The 19,946-nt window shown below is 37.5% G+C and overlaps 1 protein-coding gene across 11 annotated transcripts in view; it reads left to right on the top strand.

Moving 5' to 3' along the window:
• astn1 (astrotactin 1) overlaps window positions 1-19,946 on the top strand; it is a 439,680-nt gene that overhangs the window by 127,757 nt on the left and 291,977 nt on the right. For all 11 annotated transcript variants that reach the window (XM_044219839.1, XM_044219838.1, XM_044219836.1 and 8 more), the window contains one exon: window positions 4,964-5,131. In XM_044219839.1, the coding sequence (XP_044075774.1) occupies window positions 4,964-5,131 (168 nt within the window). The remainder of the gene's footprint in view (window positions 1-4,963; window positions 5,132-19,946) is intronic.

Genomic DNA, 19,946 nt, shown 5'->3' with positions numbered 1-19,946 from the left:
TTGACTTTAATGGAAGAGAGCTTTCTTGGTCAGACTAAATCATGTTTTTTTTGTTACTTTGCACCTGCTTGTCATTGTTTTTTCCCACCAGATAAGTTACTAAGGAGAATGCCTACCATTCGGTGAATTTGTATTTTCAACATTGTTCCTGTAACAAATTTTATGAGCCCCTAAATAAAGACAAAATGTAAAAAACAACAACAAAACAATTATTTCTAAGGTTTTAGTAGGTGAATTATTGCTTGAATGGTTTTTCCTTTCTCCTATTTTGTTAATGTTTTTCCATCATTTTAGTGTTTCAGTTATGAAACATTTTCTACTCATAAATATCTAATGCATTATTGCTAAATTTCTGCATAACAGCCCTACTCAGACCCCGACTGAAGGGCTACACAATAGTGCTTAAATCGGCTATTAAGCCTGGTGCCCACTCCACTTATAGCAAGCCCTGGAAGTCCATTCAGGCTTACATGGCTTCCTGTGAGATTTACACTTGAGATGATGATGAATATCTGAATAAAGTTGGCACCAGTTTCATATTCTGATAAATAGTTATAATATTTTTTTTTGTCAGTTAATACATTCTTTGTTGCATACATCCACAAAGCATTTATGTTTAATATTAGAATCCATGTTATGATGCAACAAAAAAAAATGCATATGCACAATTGCCAAAGACATCAAATAGGACATAAAAAAGTGCCATAAAAACAAAAACATTGCTGATTAGTGTATTAAGTTTGAAAGTTTTTCTTAGCAATTTTATGAATCTCCACAATTAAGCAAACAAGATGTGTCTGGCCATTTGCAGTGTGTGCTCTAGTTTGAAAGGGATCATCAAAGGGGGTGGCACTAACTAGGGCACACAGAGCCTGCCAAGAAGTCATTAAATATGCTTGGGTTAGCAAATGCCCAGTGCATCCCATGTTTGCAAATGGATGGGGCTTTGGTCAATAAGTGTTACTGCTAATTTACAGAGATCATACAGCGGATAACTCTCAGTATCAAGTATTATAGTGACACCTGCTGTGTCAGGTGTCTAGGGGCCTCTGTCTCCTGGTGACTCGTAATTGTATTTTTATTATTATTTTTTGGCTGGTTGAATTTCAAGTTATTGTATTTTTTAAAAATGTACTTTTTCCAGGCAGTTGCTGACTTTAGGAAATATTTCTCAGATTAACCTGATCTTATTTGGCTCCCTTCAATAAAGTATTTGAGCTGCAAAGCCTGTGAGAAGTTAGTCTATTCAATTTAACAAATTGACATCAACTTTTAAATTAGTAGTAATTTCAGATAAAACTGAGTAACATATGCTGTCCATCTCTCTTAATTAAAGTAACATAATTACAACCCCTGCTCCACAATTTACCTGAAATGGTCAGATGCCCGAAATTTTGAATTTACATTGAAAACAGTATGATGCAGTATGATGCAGCTTATCAACATTGTCAAGATTTTGTGACATTTATGGTCATACTTAAATTCACTTTGAATGGTGGCTGACAACACACGTTGCTAGTAAATAATGTGTTGCTAAATTTCATTAAAGGGCTCTTAAAGGGTGGTCACAGATTCAGAGGATCTGGAATGCTACACTAATCCCATCATGTTGCTTTATTTATGTCACAAGTTCCACTAATAATACACATGTGAAGATCAGGGCGGAGTAGTGCAATTTTTGCACAGATTCCTGGGGAGTTCAGAAGCAAACAGCTCTAAATATCTGAATGAGAACAAATGAGACTGTTAGACATTAATTGTTAGTTGCTGATTCCACAGTTAATGATTGTACACAAGTTTTTAGTGACAGTGTTTACATGGTTAATTTTAGGTAAAACAACAGAGTAGCCTGAACAGTTTCAGAGTTTGAAGAGTAAATTTTCTTACAGACCTTCAACTTTAACCAAGTTACTATCCAGTTACAGTCACCAGGGCATGTAGCCAATTTAATCTATGTGTGCCATCATCCTAAACATAACTGAATTAAATCCACTCTGAATGTAAAGTCATTGGTTCAGCAAGAAATACATGGAGAGAAGTCCCTAACTCAATTTCCCACTGTACCATTGGGAAGGACAAAGAAGACAAGGTTTATCAGTAAACCTGTAGTCAAACAAAGGCACACCCAAATCCTTTAGTGCATACATTAAACAGTCCAAACTACACTAACGTGATTTATTTGATAACATTGACAATGACATTGTCTGAACCTTCACCATTTTTATCCTTGCAAATATTTATCCAAACACCATGGAAAATGTGTACATAAAATTCAAACCACTATTTTATTCACTGTTGCCTTCCTCCTCCTGGTGCATGTGTTTGGCTGCAGGGCAACAAAGTGGATGCCTCAGCTGGCTGCCTGTGGTTACTGATAATAATAACCAACATCAGTGTTAGTCTTGTTATTATAGGTGTTGTTTCATTAAAAATGTTTCTCACAGTTTGAATATTTTTATCTTTTAGTTTTGTGGCTGTCAAAGTTTGTTGTCTTGGCTAGCTCTAAGCCCCTACTTTAATGTTACAAAATAATAATAATTATTTTTCAAATATTCAATTCAATTTTATTTATAGAGCAGGTCTAGACCGTAGTCTTTATAATATTATTTACAGAGACCCAACAAATCCCACCATTAACAAGCATTTGGCAACAGTGGCAAGAAAAAACTTGGGGGGGAGGGAAGCACAATGCAAATACCACCTAGAATTTTTAAAATAGTAATAATGTAATGGGTAGTGGTAACATTAATATTAATAAATTAATAATAATAGGAATGACAGCTATAGGAATAATAATGAGAGTATTAGTAACAGAGCCAATAGCAACAACTGTAGTAGCAGTTGTCAAGCAGGATCACTGGGGCAGCAAGTGGCCCACGACCACAAATCCAGTCTCTGCAGCTCCAGAAGCAGAAATACCTGCTGAAAGCAACAGAAGGAGAGAGGAGAGAAAATGAGAAAGCACAAAACTACGGGAGACAGAAGATGTCGAGTTATTAACATGCAGTTATAGGAAAAAATGCATACAGATGGAGAGGAAGAGGAGGAGAGAGGAAAGATGTGCATCAAGTCTCCCAGCAGTCTAGGCCTATAGCAGCATAACTAAGGGATGGTTCAGGGCTCACCCAAGCCAGCCCTAACTATAAGCTTTATCAAAGAGGAAAGTCTTAAGCCTACTCTTAAATGTGGAGATGGTGTCTGCCTCCTGAACCCAAATTAGGACCTGATCTGGCTCCCAATACTTTTGGAGACTCTAAGAACCACAAGTCACCCTGCATTCTAGGAGCACAGTGTTCGAGTCAGGTAATACGGTATTATGAGCTCTTTAAGATATGATGGTTCCTGGCCGTTAAGAGCTTTGTAGGTGAGGAGAAGGATTTTAAATTCTGGATTTTTTCAGTGAGCCAGTGCAGAGAAGCTAATATTGGAGAAATATGATCTCTTTTCCTAGTTCTTGACAGTACACGTGCCACAGCATTCTGGATCAACTGCAATAGTCCAACCTAGAAGTAACAAATGCATGCACTAGTTTTTTGGCATCATTTTGAGACAGGATGTGCTTGCTTTTTGCAATGTTGCGTAGGTGAAAGAATTTGAAGTTTGTTTCATGTGGGAGTTAAAGGATAAATCCTGATCAAAGATAACTCTGAGGTTCCTTATAGTGGTGCTGGAGGCCAGGGCAATGCCATCTAGAGTAACTATGTCTTTAGATAATGTGTCTCAGAGGTGTTTGGGGCCAAGTACAATAAGTACTACTTTAGTTATTACTAAAAGAGTTTAACATCAGAAAATTGCAGGTCATCCAGGTTTTTGTCCTTAAGGCATGCTTAACGTTTAGCTAACTGGTTAGTTTCATCTGTCTTGATCAATAGATATAATTGGTTATCATAACAATGAAAGATTATGGAGTGTTTCCTAATAATATTGCCTAGAGGAAGCATATATAAGGTGAATAGGTCCAAGCACAGAACCTTGTGGAACTCCTTGACTAACTTTGGCGTGCACGGAGGACTCACTACAGTAGTAGTTGAGAAGGTTGTTTGAGGCTTTTTAATACAATGTTTGTAGTGTCAGGTTAAGCCAAATAAATCCTCAGGTATATTTTTTTCTAAGTATTTATTTTCTGCTTTTATCAAACTATGTTATTTTAAAGGACACAGAGGGTCTGCGTTTATCTCACCTGTCCATTTCAGTTTAGAGCAATTGCTTGCTGTCTTTAATTCAGCTGAAGATATTTTAGTTCCACGGTCCAAAATATACTGTGTCCTTGTACTTATTCTTCTCATATTTTTTTAATAATTGTCAAATGTCAAAAAATCAAGGGACATTTTCAAATGGTAAAATCAACTTTCAGCCCAAATGTGTATGTTGTAGTTATTTGGTTTCACACTTTTTAATGCATGCTAAGGTTGCACGATGTGGTAAAAAAAAATCATATTGCAATTATTTTGACAGATATTACGATATGATTCACAATTAGTTGGAATGAATTTTCACTTTCACTATTAAAATCATGATAATGTGACATTTGTTGTGGTCTGTACCAAACAAAGTTTTCTTACATCTGGAGAACAAGATTTATAAGCCAGGGCATCTCTGCATCACTACAGTACTAATGCTGCTTCATCACATGTTTTACCTTTTATCAAAAATTGCAGCTTCTGCGATTTGGATATTGCACTTAGCCATATAGCGATTTTGAGAATATTTTGATTAATTGTGCATCCCTAATGCATGCTTTTTTTATTTACTGTCCTCTTTTCCTTCCTTTCTTCTAATTTTTTTCCTGCTTTACACCCTCCCTCCACCTGCCATCTATTCATTCACCCTCCACGTCCCTTTGCTTCCTTTCCCATTCCTCCTTCTCTTCAATCCTCTATTCATCTCTCATTTCTTCCCTCTGAATCTACTTATCTCCTTATACTTTGTGTCTTATCATCCCTCCTCCCTCCATCCTCCTCAGGATCAAGGTTCATTTTGCTGCAGGGGAGCCAGTTGGACGCCTCAGACTGGCTGAACCCAGCCCAGATTTTGTTGTACTACCAGCAGAATGCCAGCGGGCCCTGGGTCAGCGAGCTGTGTGGACGACGCCTCCTGGACCCCTGTGAGCACCAGTGTGACCCAGAGACAGGTGAGCCGAGAACACAACATAAACAAGTATCAGTTGTGTACTGTACCAGGATGGTTACCATGGAAACGTTATCGCTTATTAGTATTATTAGTCAGTAAACATGCAGTATCCTTTGGCATCTTAAACCTATTACATACATCCATAGAGATATTAAGTATTATTACTTCTGTAGTTGATCTACTTTTACCGAATGGTGGGTTTTAACCTGGCACATCTGTTAAAAATGTCATATTTAATAGGACTAAATGCCGCTGACAAATACTGACCAAAAAAAGGAAAACTGTAGAAGAGGATCTTGAGAAGAAAATGTGACAAAAAAGTGAACGTTATAATCGTCAGGACAATCATCAGCCCAATTTACAAACTGTGTAATTCTTCAGATTTAAATCAGCTATCAGTCAAACAGTAATGGTCAATCAAGGGAAAGGTGGTAAGATACAGAAGGTGTTTACCAACAAGTATAATGTGCTGACAATGCTTCTATGACTGAAATGTTCACGTTTTTCTTAAATTAAAATTTTGTCACCTTTTGCACATTCAATAAATGTATTCTTTTTTTGCATCTAAAAAGCCTCTTCTACTTTTTTTTTATCTGTCTGCCAGAATTTTCCCCAGTGATATGGGACTGCTTTCCTTGACTAAACACAACTGATACTACTTCTCAAAAAGCCTGTGTTCAAGAGCACAAACTCCATTTGTTGGTCTGAATCTGTAAAAAGGCTAAATGTTATTGGCAGTGACAACTGGGCAAGTGGCAAAGTACCTTATGGGATCAAGATGAAAAAGTGACTAAATTGAAACATCGTAAAAGAAAATATTGTCATAACCAGCCATAAGTGGATATTTTTACAGTGAGAACATACAGTAACTTTGAAATGCCTGTTCATTAATAATGACTACAAGTCTTACCCCATGATAAGTCAACCAAAGTCACCAATGTGGCCTTACATTAAGCTCTTGTAAACAGTTGCATGAAGTTTGTTATGAAAAACATAGAGAATTGGTAGTGGTAGACATTGTGGCACACAGCTATGCATGCCCCCCCGGTTCCCTCCAGATCAATACTAGACATAGGAACTGTGTAGGAGTAATAAAAATGAAATGCTGGAGCTAGGTTTATTTGACATATTACAAGAACCAAAACAAACGTGTATGCAAAATTTGGTTGCGTTAAGCAATTTAATATTAAGCATCAAGTGATTACACCCCACTTCTCTTAACATATATTTGTTGTCACATTCATGTGTTTAACATTTAAATGGTTAGAAGTATCGTGTACCAGCCATAGTACTTGATGTCCATGGATACTGTTTTCATAGATTGGGTATGTTTTTAACTAAAAGGCAGGAAATACATATAAGAGTAGCCTATAGAGTATTTCTGTTGCAGCAGTGAGGGGTTTGTGACCTGTTCAATTCATCAAATGTGATTGCTCTTATTAGAAAGATTCAATAACACTTCCTATCTACATTCCAACATTTTTTATCCATCAAGGCCATACAGTTTTGAATTTTAGAACTCTGTCTTGCTGCATGTGAAACTGAGTGGTCAATTTAAGAAAGTACAGTTTTGTTGTGTGTTCAATCATTGTCAATGGCTTGCAAACTTGTTGTGATGGGAGACAGAGGGGGACACTCCAGATATTGACTTCTGTGAAGCCCCAGACCTGCAAAATGCCTCCAGAACTTGCACTGTTTATCGCTCACTGTGGGCTCCTCACCAGTAACTCTTGTTCCAGTGACCAAAACAGAGTCGCAGTCAGTCAGTCGCTGTATGAAGGAGCCTCTTTAATTGTTAACAGGTGTGACCACAACTGTGGTCTATGGGACTGCAGGGCCTGAAATGGAAAATAGATTGCCTGGAGCACTCGACCTGGTTTTCTCCAGGAGAGCTGTCTGCAGAGCTGATCAATTAGTTTGCATGTCTCCACTGTCAGCTTCATTTGTAACAGCAGTAAGCCTGTATACAACGTCTAGTTCAAAGTGGATGGATTTTGTGAGCGAAATTTTGGAAAAAAAGTTTTTTGATAAATTAATTAGAGCAGATAAACTTTAATGGAAATGAAAAGCAGTATGTGCAATGCTTTTGTCTCGAGCTACTGGATAGGAAAAATATTTTCGATTTTGCAATACGGAGCCCCAGAAAGATCACAGATAGAAAAAATATGTATATTGAGTCCACGAAATGCTATTGCGTGCCCACGAGATACAATTCGTTTGCACGTTTTAATTAATTTGTGGCCACGAGATACTACTTCATTCCCACATTTTAATTAACTTGTGGTTAAGCGTTAGAAGATAAACAGCTGTTTATGGTTTACAGCTAGAGGGAGATTAACACAGAAAAGTGGTTTGATGATGCCATTCTGAATAATAATACGCCATGCTCTCAGAAGCATGGCTACTTATTATTCAGAATGACATCATCTGTCCCTCTCTACTGGGGGTGTGGAGAGGAAGCACATGCTCATCGGACCCTTTTCTGTATTAACTTTCCTCCACTTCCAGACAGCTGACATCTCTACAGCTGTCGGGGAGGAAAGTTAACACAAGCGGTCCGTTAGTAGATTTTTTACAGTCAAAATGTGTACTTGCTTTGCTGTGGGGCTTAAAGTAAGGGGAATAGGAGAATGACAGAACAGATAACGTTAAATATTACACTTTAAACCCTTGCTGTGGCCTTTTCCTCCTGTCATGAAGGCTCTGGAGATCGATCTGTCTTTGCGCATCGGCTGGTTAAGCCCTTTAAGTGGTTCTCTCTCTATACACTTATCTCATGGCCACAAGTTAATTAAAAACGTAGGAACGAGTTAATTGAAACGTGGGAACGAAGTAGTATCTCGTGGCCACAAATTAATTAAAACATGCAAACAAACTGTATCTCGTGGGCACCCAATAGCATTTCGTGGCCTCAGTATACATATTTTTTTTATCTGTGATCCTTCTGGGGCTCTGTATTGCAAAGGTTAAGGAGTAATTTGCCAAAATGTGATCTCTTTGTCAGAGCTCCTTCATGTAGCTGCCTGGTGTAATTGTTTTACCTGAATAGCAATACCCAGCAATGGTTTCAGTGACACGAAAAACAAGGATAGAATAGAATAGAATTTAAACCAGATACATATCAATAATAAACAACTAATCACAGAAGAAAATAAAATAGCATGTCTTGTTACACCTCATATTTCTTACACTGTAAAGTTGGTATTGAATTGGATCAAATATAGGAGTAAGTTTTTTTCTTAAATTATAGTTAGCAGACTGCACTGTGGTCAATTTCCACTTCTCCTCCTGCATCTTGCCTATTTGCTGTCACCCGCTGCCAGAGTTGAGCTGTGGTAATGTGCTGAGACCACAGGTGAGCACCACCTAAACTGTAAAAGCAGGGCCACAATTTGTACTAGTAACTTAAAGAGAATATAACTTACAAGTAGGACAAATAGGTCCAATAGCCAACAAACATGAAGACTGTAACCAATTTAACCATTGGTCAGAGCTACAAAACAGAACAAAACAAGTTGTAATGAACCATAGTGTTACTTTAAGTGTGTGTGTGTGTGTGTGTGCGTGTGTATATGTGTAACAATGTCACACAGTGTGGAGCACTGAGGTTCCAGTGTGGGGAGTTTCATACACAGTTTTCTGCTTTGAATCTGTTGTCACATGTTCACAGAAGATATTTTTTGTGATAAAGTTATTGACCCTTACTTGAGTCCCTACACAGTCACAATCAGACATCTGCAAATATAGACACTTTTCTCTTTTCTCTTCTGTTGCATTGCATATAGTTTGTTTTGATCAGCACAAGAATGTCTGGTAAAGTACCATTATACTATGGATGAATGAATTATGAGTTAGAGGGAGGGACAGGTGTACTGTAAGCTTGATGATGTGCCTGAAATGAGATAAATTATACTTGAGGCATGTTGAGGAAAAGCAGAATGTCAGTAACTTTTGATTGATGCTACGTATAAATTTTTCTTTGTGACCTAAAAACAGAAAATTGAAAAGTGCAGAGTGAAAAGTAAACGCCAGCTTAGCACGCTCTCTGTGATCACGTGATTCACAACTGCTTACAATTTATATTTTTGCACTTGTTATATAATTGCTTGCAGAGGCTGTCAGCTGAATACCTAAACAAGACATTAATGTAAAATGCAGCTGGGATTTTGAAAGCAATGGCTTGACTGGCAACTGTTGATTGATAGATGATACATGATGTACAGTGGTGTGAAAAAGTGTTTACCCCCTTCCTGATTTATAATTTTTTTGCATGTTTGTCATACTTAAATGTTTCAGATCATCAAACTAATTTAAATATTAGTCAAAGATGACACAAGTAAACACAAAATGCAGTTTTAAATGAAAACAAAATCCAAACCTACATGGCCCTGTGTGAAAAAGTGATTGCCCCCTAAACCTAATGACGGGTTGGGCCACCCTTAGCAGCAATCAAGCATTTGCGATAACTTGCAATGAGTCTTTTACAGCGCTGTGGAGGAATTTTGGCCCACTCATCTTTGCAGAATTGTTGTAATTCAGCCACATTGGAGGGTTTTCAAGCATGAACTGCCTTTTTAAGGTCATGCCACAGCATCTCAATAGGATTCAGGTCAGGACTTTGACTAGGCCACTCCAAAGTCTTCATTTTGTTCTTCTTCAGTCATTCAGAGGTAGACTTGCTGGTGTGTTTTGAATCCTACTGTCCTACTGCAGAACCCAAGTTCGCTTCAGCTTGAGGTCACGAAAAGATGGCCGGACATTCTCCTTCAGGAGTTTTTGGTAGACAGCAGAATTCATGGTTCCATTTATCACAGCAAGTCTTCCAGGTCCTGAAGCAGCAAAACAGCCCCACACCATTACACTACCACCACCATATTTTACTGTTGGTATGATGTTCTTTTTCTGAAATGTGGTGTTACTTTTAGGTCAGATGTAATGGAATACACACCTTCCAAAAAGTTCAACTTTTGTCTCATCAGTCCACAGAGTATTTTCCCAAAAGTCTTGGGGATCATCAAGATGTTTTCTGGCAAAAATGAGACGAGCCTTAATGTTCTTTTTGCTCAGCAGTGGTTTTCGTCTTGGAACTCTGCCATGCAGGCCATTTTTGCCCAGTCTCTTTCTTATGGTGGAGTCATGGACACTGATCTTAACTGAGGCAAGTGATGCCTGCAGTTCTTTGGATGTTGGTGTGGGATCTTTTGTGACCTCTTGGATGAGTCGTCGCTGCACTCTTGGGGTAATATTGGTCCACCTGCCACTCCTGGGAAGGTTCACCCTTGTTCCATGTTTTCGCCATTTGTGGATAATGCCTCTCAGTGTGGTTCGCTGGAGTCCCAAAGCTTTAGAAATGGCTTTATAACCTTTTCCAGACTGATAGATCTCAATTACTTTCTTTCTCATTTGTTCCTGAATTTCTTTGGATCTCGGCGTGATGTCTAGCTTTTGAAGATCTTTTGGTCTACTTCACTTTGTCAGGCAGGTCTTATTTAAGTCATTTCTTGATTGAGAACAGGTGTGGCAGTAATCAGGCCTGGGTGTGGCTAGAGAAATTGAACTCAGGTGTGATAAACCATAGTTATGTTTTAACAGGTGGGGCAATCACTTTTTCACACAGGGCCATGTAGGTTTGGATTTTGTTTTGATTTAAAAACTGCATTTTGTGTTTACTTGTGTTATCTTTGACTAATATTTAAATTAGTTTGATGATCTGAAACATTTAAGTGTGACAAACATGCAAAAAAAAAAAAGAAATCAGGAAGGGGGCAAACAATTTTTCACACCACTGTATATCGGGTAAAAAGTCAAATCTAATGCATAAATATATGGAGAATCAATTTGTTATTAAATAACATGTTGCTGACATATGAAACAAAACCCAATGAGCAAAAAATATGTAGATGACATAACATATTGTGTGAAACGGTGCAGAAAATACATATACACACTTGAAATTAGGGTCATGTGCAGCTACTGTACATGTTTTATTCAAGCCACACACCACAATCAAATTCCAAATGATGAGAACAGTGTGCTTATAAAACAGAATTGTAGAACATTTTGAGTGAATAAATTTTTTTCCCTGCCTCCAATTACATCTTGTTGTTTTAAAAAGTTAGGAACAATTTAGCCTGAAAAAAGTCTTTCTCTTTCTCATTTCTGCAAGTAAATCTCACTCCATAGATGTCATTATAAGCATATGTTTTTAAGGCAAGCCTCCATGGTGTAATTATTATTTATATCACTTTTTATTATCGTTCAAGAGACTTAGTAAAGGTTTCTAATCATTCAGAAGATATTAATACAATCATTTAAATGATTTCCTGGCATACATAAGTTCTTAACATTTTTTTTCACCATTTTGATCTTACTTTGAAAATGTTTTCAAAGTAAGATGCTAAGACACGTTCGCTGTCCCTGTGGAGGTGTTTACAGTAGACTTCTGCCTCAGCAGCAAAAACAGGCTTCTCACATACAAAAATAGCTCTGGCTTAAAGAAAAAAATATAGCTGTACAAAGGCTAACACAAAAAAAAAACTTTAAATGAGGTTCTTATTGAAAAATGCCATAACTTTCTTCTCATCAGCTAAGCCTTAAATGAGCATAAGCAATCATGTTGTTTGCTTAAAAATAATAATCAGCCTCAGTTTTACACACAGTAAATAAATGTCTCTAGTTTTATCTTTTGTCTCAACTAATAATGAAACAGAAGAATGGAGACTAGGGGTGTATCACAAAGCTTCTCTCTGTATCTGTTTATATCACAAATAAATCTGTATTTTGATTTATTTAGGAGGCGGCTGGGGCATACACCGGAATTTAATAGGAATGTTCTTGACTGCCTTATTTGTGTGTTAAACTGTTTTCAGCTGCTTTTAATATTCCACATATGTTAAGTTAAGCTACTCACAAAATATACAAAATAACATTTACAACATAATATTTTAACCATATACCTAAATTAATCAAATAATATAACATGATGTATTTGAACCACACCCTCAAAAAAGAAAAAAAGGTTAAACTGAGTCTGATGCAAATCTGCATCATTGAAAGTCATGATGCTTCTTCCTGTTTGCGCTGTACGGACAACAATCACCGGATTACTTTGATATTGAATAAAAAGTGACAACCTGATGATTATGAGATCTGAAGTTATAAGGAGTGTCTTTTCTCTGTGATTTCTAAACTATGGATACATATTCTTGATGGACATCAGATACCTTGCCACTGTAAAGAGTGAGTTATGCCTTTTGCAGCAGGTTGTTTGTGATGTCAGTATATTTTGATTTGAGTCAGGACTAGAGAGACAGGCAACCACTATAACTGCAAAAATTCTGATGCCATTTATATCTGTTCAGAGCGCATTATCTTTTCATATCAGAACAATGTTTTCATATTTGTTTACATATCTTATGAATCATTTTAGTTTTACCTGTTTTTTGGAAAGTCTCTGCCAGTGTGTCATTCAAATGTTGAGTGCAGAAAGAAATCTCACATTTAAAGTGGAGGAAGTGTCTTCCTTGTTTTGCATCCATTATTCAGCAGGCTAACTCTCCCCTGGGCAATACAGAGTGAGTTCTGAGACCTTTAAATTAATCAAAAAGTGATTCTCATGCCTGCCTTTCTTGGAATAATTTCTGAGACTCACCCACACTCCCAAACCCACGCTATGCCCACTCCTTAAAATGATATATGGACCAGCAGGACTGGCAGTAAGGCTTCAGCAATTGTATTGTATTTTTCATATGATGCATTTGTAATGAAACTGCTGTGCATATGTGTGTGTGTGTGTGTGTGTGTGTGTGTGTGTGTGTGTCTGTGTGTTTGTCAGTGTGACAGCGTGTGCACATGAGAGTGAGTGGAAGTGTGTGTGGGCTGCAGGGAGATTGCAGAGGTGCTATAGATAGCTTAAATCCAATCCTCATTTCTGCTGGAGGAGATACTGATGAAAACTGAAATGGGCTGTGACAATATCTATGCTGCTCCTGCAAGAGATTCAAAGAGACGGTGGATGTTTTAACGCATGGTTCTTCCCTTCCTGCAGAGTCCTAAACCTGCGCTCTTTGGGTGCTGATTTGTACAGGCTCTTTTCACCACCTTCTTGACTAGAATGTGTGTGGGACTTTTATGAAACACAAAGATACATGTTGTGTCTCTGGAGATACATCTTCAGACATTATAACATACTGGCTTGATTAATGTGACTGCATAATGGATCAATGTGTGGATATCTGCCTGATGAGCTGAATAATTTTGCGCACAAGTGACACAACAGTGCATGAAGAAAAACACATTTCCAGTGCAGCTGTTGCTGCCCACACAGCAGATCAAGGGTTTCAGGCTAAGGGCAATCTGTACATTTTGCTCAGACTGGTTGCCATAAATACAGTTCAATTCTATGTGTTTCAAAAGGTGACAAATAGTTGGGTGGGATGTGATGAAAATAAAGTGTGAAGCTTAGAAGCTGGCTCAGCGCCTGTATGTTGAGTAATTAGGGAATGTTGCAAGTGTAAAACAAGTTTGAGCTGAGTGCTGTGACCTTAGTGTGTAATGAAACAGCAATTAAAGCAAGATGAGGCGTTTAGCATTGTTCAGCAACTATGCAACAAATCTGAATGAAATGCTACAGCTCCTGTCATCTCATTGCTGCTTCAGCATTCCTTTTTTTCTGGATACAGTTTAGACTAGCATTCAACATGTAAAATTGCCTTTCTAATGTCAAACATTTCAGATCTTTCACAGTACATTTAATAAAGCAGCAAAGTAGCAATTATGTTTAGAGCTACAGTATCTGCATGTCGGATGTGCTGCCAAGGGAAGTGTTGGAAAAGCAGCCAGGTGATAGTAAAGCATATATAAGGAGGCAGTTTTGCGTTCCTACGGCACATCATTCAGGTGATGCATTTTCATTAATAATTGCATAAGGTTGGAAGGGCAGAGCATGTGTTTGAACAATGTAGCTAAGCAATTGTATGACATAATGAGCCCTTTGAACTTGACCTCATTACTAAGAAGTAAGAGTAACGCAGCACAGGTGATAGTAGACCTTGCATGGAGAAACTTAAATATTAACTAAGTTTTGGAGCGACTGGACCTGACCGATATTTGATTTCAACATTGATTTTTGAGAGTTTAAAAATCTGATAATGTTTTTTTTTTTCTTTAGCAAACAAGCATTTTTTTAGATCCCTAAAATTTGGTGTTAAATATGTACTGTGCAGTTAACAAACACTTGTCAGTGCTCTCTGGTGGACAAAACATGTAATTATCTAAATTACCTCAACCTTTGGCATCTCTGTACTGCAATTTCTTGTTAGTTATCGGCCAACTTATGTGCTGATACCGATATATCTGTGTGTTATCTTTGTGTGTTGGTTGGGTTCCAATTTGTGTGTATGTTGTTCCTTAGATAGTAATCAGGAGTCTACTGTTAAAGGGAAATCATGGTTTCATAAAATGCTGATCTTTAGTTTTGGCCACCATTCATATCGGTAATAACGACATTGTCCTCACCAAGTCAAATGCTGAGATCTGGAATTACAACAACATCACTAAAATAAATATGAAAAGTCAAACAATCAGACAGGTGTTAAACAAATCCTGGAGTTAGTGTCATAGTTTTGGGTTTGTCTTTTGTTATTTCCTGTTTCATTTTGGTAAGAGTTCTCCCTCATGTGTCTTGTACTTTTACTTCCTGCCTTAGTTTGCTTTTCCCCCAGTTTTGATTGTCTGCCCGGTCCTGATTAGTTTCACCTGTGTCTTTTTATCTCTCCTCACTAGAGTGTTTAGTTCATGCGCTTCCTTTGTCTCCTTGTGATTGATGTATTTTAGTTGTATTTGTGTGGCTTCTGGTACAAGTTGTGTTTTAAAGGGTTTGGTTTTCTGTTTGCACTGTGTTTCTGTTTCCCTCCTGTGTTCCCGTGCTCCTCCTCAGCCTGCTTTTCCCTCCACACCTACCCTGTGTCAGCGTTGTCAGCCCTGCCTGCTCCCTGTGTTTCTCCCAGCCAATCAGCTCCCCGTCTGTTCTCTCCACCTGCACCTCATCCACTTGTTAGTTCAGTTAGTATTTGAGTCCCGTGTTTCAGTTTATTCTTTGTTGGATCTTTGTCTCAGTTTTGGCTTGTTTTTTTCAGTTCAGTTTTTGCTCTTCCTTCACTCAGACCTAAATAAAATATTTTCTTCAGTACCTGTTGCATGCAGTCTCCTGCATTTGGGTCCACCTGCTACACTCTTCCTGACAGTTAGCCAAACTTAGAGAAACAAAGTCTGTCCACAAACTGTGATAGATGTATGTATGATGTATGTTATCTTTCACATTTTGCATATCAACTTCATGATGCTATATTGACCTGTCGCAGGGACTATTACCAACATGTCAGAGTGCTTGTTTTTAGTTTTACCATCAAATGAAGCATGTTCTCAATGTTTTTGGCTCTGGAAAGCAGCAAGCAAATCAACACCAGTCTCACAGGCTGGTACTGTGACTGTCTTTATTCTGAAACAATTCAAGTCAAATAATTTTATACAAACATTCAATGGAGTGAGTAATGGTTTAAGGAACATGAATAATGTAAGTTAAACTTCATATAACTCAGGCCTAAAAGTATAACTGCCTGCTAGCCAACACTGCATGGACTAGTACCAGGTTGTGACCGGGTCATTTAGAATTACTTATTCAGATCATCTGGCTAAACTGTTGGGTTGATTAAAGCCTGATCATCTGGATTTCCATGTTTCCTGCCCTGTGACTTTGCGGCTCTGTGATTTAGCAATTACTTTGGTGAGTACAATGTCATCATTACAGAACTGGATTTTTCCTCTAATGCAGATCCAGTACACAGTACAATTTTGCACCTGCACTTTTCCCATTAAGACTACAGCTTGACAGTACAGTTGAACTATACTACTTGAGCCTAGACTTTAAATAATCATTATTACCTTATCCCCCTTTACTTACTTCTGGCAAAGCACCTTAAACAATTGAATATCTCAAATTTATTTGCATTGTTCAGTCAAAAAAGATAAATGGATGCTTAATGTTTGTAGAGCTTCAGATGTACAGTCCTTGAGCAGAAATATTTATTGGAAAAGGCACTAAGTACTTAATATATCTTTCTGTCTGTGTCTTGAGTAGGATTCAGTTGTTTTCTAGTCTCTCATTCAGACCAAATATAGACTGCCTCAAAATCACAAACTGCCTTAGTCATTTCCTTTTCATTCAAGGAACATGAGCAGAAATATCAGTGAATATGATTTTCTTTAGCCTGGCAGGTGCTGACAGTTGGCCTTTTTCCATTAACAGTGGTGTATAAAAGTCCAGGCTTTTATACCCTTCACTTGCCTCCCATTGAGCATGAGCAGAGCATGTTGTACATGTTACTCCTGAGTAACCCACTAAACCAAAGGTGAGGCCCCATCAATCACACTGAGCAAAGTCAAGGCCAACATTTCTCTTGGGAGCTGACAGCAGAACAAAAAGCTGATGCTTCACTGTTCTTTGCTAAAAGGCTTCACTTATCAGGAGGATGCCAATGCAGAGCATGCACCGAATCCACATCCCTCCACCACTCACCTCCTGATAAGTGAAACAATTATTCTAGTGCCATTGGTGAAATGTTGGACATTTTTGATCCGATTTTTTCAGTTTTATTAATTTATCAAACAGATATCAGTAGATCTGTCTAAGAAATATTCAGCGACCCTGTTTGCATATAAAACGATCCCACTTAGGGTCCTGAACCTGGGGTTTACAAACAGTTTTAGATGATCACAATGATCACATGGTCCCTCCAATTTGTAGGCAGTACAGCTGAGCAGTGTTGCATGTGATCCTATTAGCGATTGCCCTAAAATGTTGCCTTAGGCCTGAGTGCTAAGTGGATTTTGTGAAATCGCAGTCCCAGACAAGCTGTGCTTTAGTAAATAATGACAGTGCCAAGTGTCTATTCATTAGACTAATCACTGATCTAATCACTTCCCATTTAGGTAGGGGATGTTATTCAGCCAATGGGACCAGTCAGATAATTCTGAAAAACACTAATATAAACTGAGTCTATTAAATCTAGACATTTGGAGTTAACTTAAGCATTTACAGCAGTCTTTTCCTGTGTGCAATTCAGCTCCAGGAACTAAAATGTTAGGATGTACCAAAAAACCCAAATTTTGTTTTTGTGTTTCCACTACTTTTCAGAAACTGTAACGATTAAGCAAATTAAATGGACAACAAATTAATAAGTGACCACTTGGTTTGAGATGTAATTTCTGTGTGATGAAACAACACAGAATCATTGTGATTTTTGTGATTTACTGTGTGGAACAATATTTTGCAATACAAAAACATGATCATGACATTGTGGAGCTGAAAAATTGATCTCTACTACAAATACCAGTACCTGTTCGCTTAACAGTAAAGAATGGAGACCTGCCGCTTTTTCTCACTCCAAGATGAGAAGATAGCTGTTTTTAGATACAAAATCAAGTGAAGCTCACTGCACTACTTGCTTGGAAATTTTAATTTGTGGGAAACTAAGTTGTTTGGAGAAAGTTGGTCCAACAAAGTTCATACATTTGTTCTTTATCTTCATGAGAACATTCTTATTATCCAGGTGTAGGAGAATCAACTACTTTAATCAAATAATTACACTTACTAATACTCTAGCTGGGGGCACCACCCGGTAAACAAGACTGAATTAATTAAAAAGCGATCGTAAATTGATCAGTCTCCAAGTAGGATTCTTTTTGAAAGATTGACCTTATCTCCAGCTTCAAAGAAAACACACAGACAACTTCTTACTGATTAAATGAAGGCAGTTATTAATAGCTAAATGCCTAATAACTGAATAAATTAAGGATTAATAAGGTATATAATAAAGAAAATAAACAGATGAGTACAGATATGGAATGAGGTAAACCTTAAGTTAATGGCAATAGTGAGGTAGCTCAATCGTGAGGACCAGCCTGGAGCTGCTATGTCGTTGAAACTGGTTTTGTAAGCTTGCCATAGGAGGAGGAGTTTTGAGTGTGGAAGAAGGCTTTCGCACCGAAAACTTTATTCCTTTGTTTGAAACTTTTAAGACGGCTCATGTTTTTCTGACTAGTGAATTTAATTTAAGTTTTACATGCAAAATATCACATACTCAAACATCACTATGGCCATACAATCATGATTTGAGACATAAAAATAGCATAGTGGTTATAAAACGTTCAGAGAAAAACTATTCAACCAACAACTATTTCAGCAGATCATTCAACCAGTTACCTGAGATTCTTATTATCAAGACACAGATTGTTTACACTACTAATAAGTGGCATAAGGTTAAACAATACAGTTAAATGTTACAAAGTTAGGGTTACAAATCAAGAAAACATGATGATTTATGTTCGCTAGACTACTGATTATATAGCTAATTCACATTAATTCAGACTTGTGTTGCAAAGCAACGATATCACAGTGTTATTTCACTTAGGAATGTACTGGTAAATGTGTTAGACCACATCAGAGGGTGAGAGAAGAAAGAGTGCGTTGGTTTGCATGTGTGTATGTGTGACGTGTGTGTGTAACAGATAAGGGAGAAAAGATGTTTTTAGTTTCTCCTCCTTGAGTTAAACTAATCCAGAGAGTAAATTTTTTATCTTTAAATTTTGCTGTTGCTCCATTAGCATGACAACACATGTCTTTTCTCCGGGATGGAAAGTTCTGGTCTTGTCTGGCAAGTATCCAAATTGACACCTTTACTGTTTGAGAGGGGACCAAGCCAGATCCAGAGGTCAGAGTTTATTCAGACCTCCCCCCATGGAATTCCACCGGGTAGAAAACATTGTTGCTGTGTTTTTATGAATGTGTGGAGATATTCATCTGTTCTCACTACACAGGTATTTTTTATTTTACATTATATGGAGATAAAGATCTGCTTGTGAAACAAAAACGTCAAACTAGAGTTTTTAGATTTTATTTACAAATCTAGTTGGCAAATCCTTATTATTATATTTATTGTTTTATTTTTAGCTGGCAAACTGCTTCATTTGCTATCCTTGCTCATTTGCTAACCTTCCTAAGGGGGACTAAATAAGGACTTTTAATTTTGTTTATTTTGGTCAAAATATGTTTATAGTTTTGTGAGTGTATTAAAGCATATGTGCATTGTCAATTGAAACAAATTACTTACTGTAGTGTTGAAATTCAAATTTGAGTTAAGTTGTAACTTGTGTTGATTTTATTTTACTATTTCATTTCCTGTCTATCAACAGATATATGTATGTATAGCCTATATATAGGGACATGTAGGTGTATTGCCATATTAGCAGATGTTGTAACATATATTACCATGTATCACATTTAATTAACACTGTTACTTACTCATAGGTGGATAATGTCCCTTTTTATTCATAAAGGTGTGTGGTACCTTCCAGCAACTGATGAGGCCAAACTTTTAAACATGGGAGAATTAAATTTAAAACTTTATTAATTCTTTAGGAAAGAAATTAGAATAAGTAAAGAATTAGAATAAGATAGATATAATGGGAGTGGAGTAAGTTTCACACCGTGAACAACACCCCTGCCCCTTTTTACAGAAAATTACAAAGCAAGAAGAAGCTCCTTGACCACTCTTGTCTCCTCTTCTCTTCAAGACCTTATCTTCAGTAACGTTAGACCTCTAACAAAAAGGCTCTTATCTGCTGCTCCCCTACCCCCTTGGCCCATGCGCCAAAGAGGAGGGAGGCCCAGATGGCCTCAACCGACCCTCAGAGGAACTGAAAGCACACAGAACATGTTATGAACACGCCAATATCCAGTAACTTTGAAAGAAAGAAGC

This window comes from Siniperca chuatsi, linkage group LG13 (assembly GCF_020085105.1).
Source record: "Siniperca chuatsi isolate FFG_IHB_CAS linkage group LG13, ASM2008510v1, whole genome shotgun sequence".
In the NCBI taxonomy this organism is placed as follows: Eukaryota; Metazoa; Chordata; class Actinopteri; order Centrarchiformes; family Sinipercidae; genus Siniperca; species Siniperca chuatsi.
Note: the sequence above shows the minus strand (reverse complement) of the source record. Positions and strands in the feature narration are given on the sequence as shown.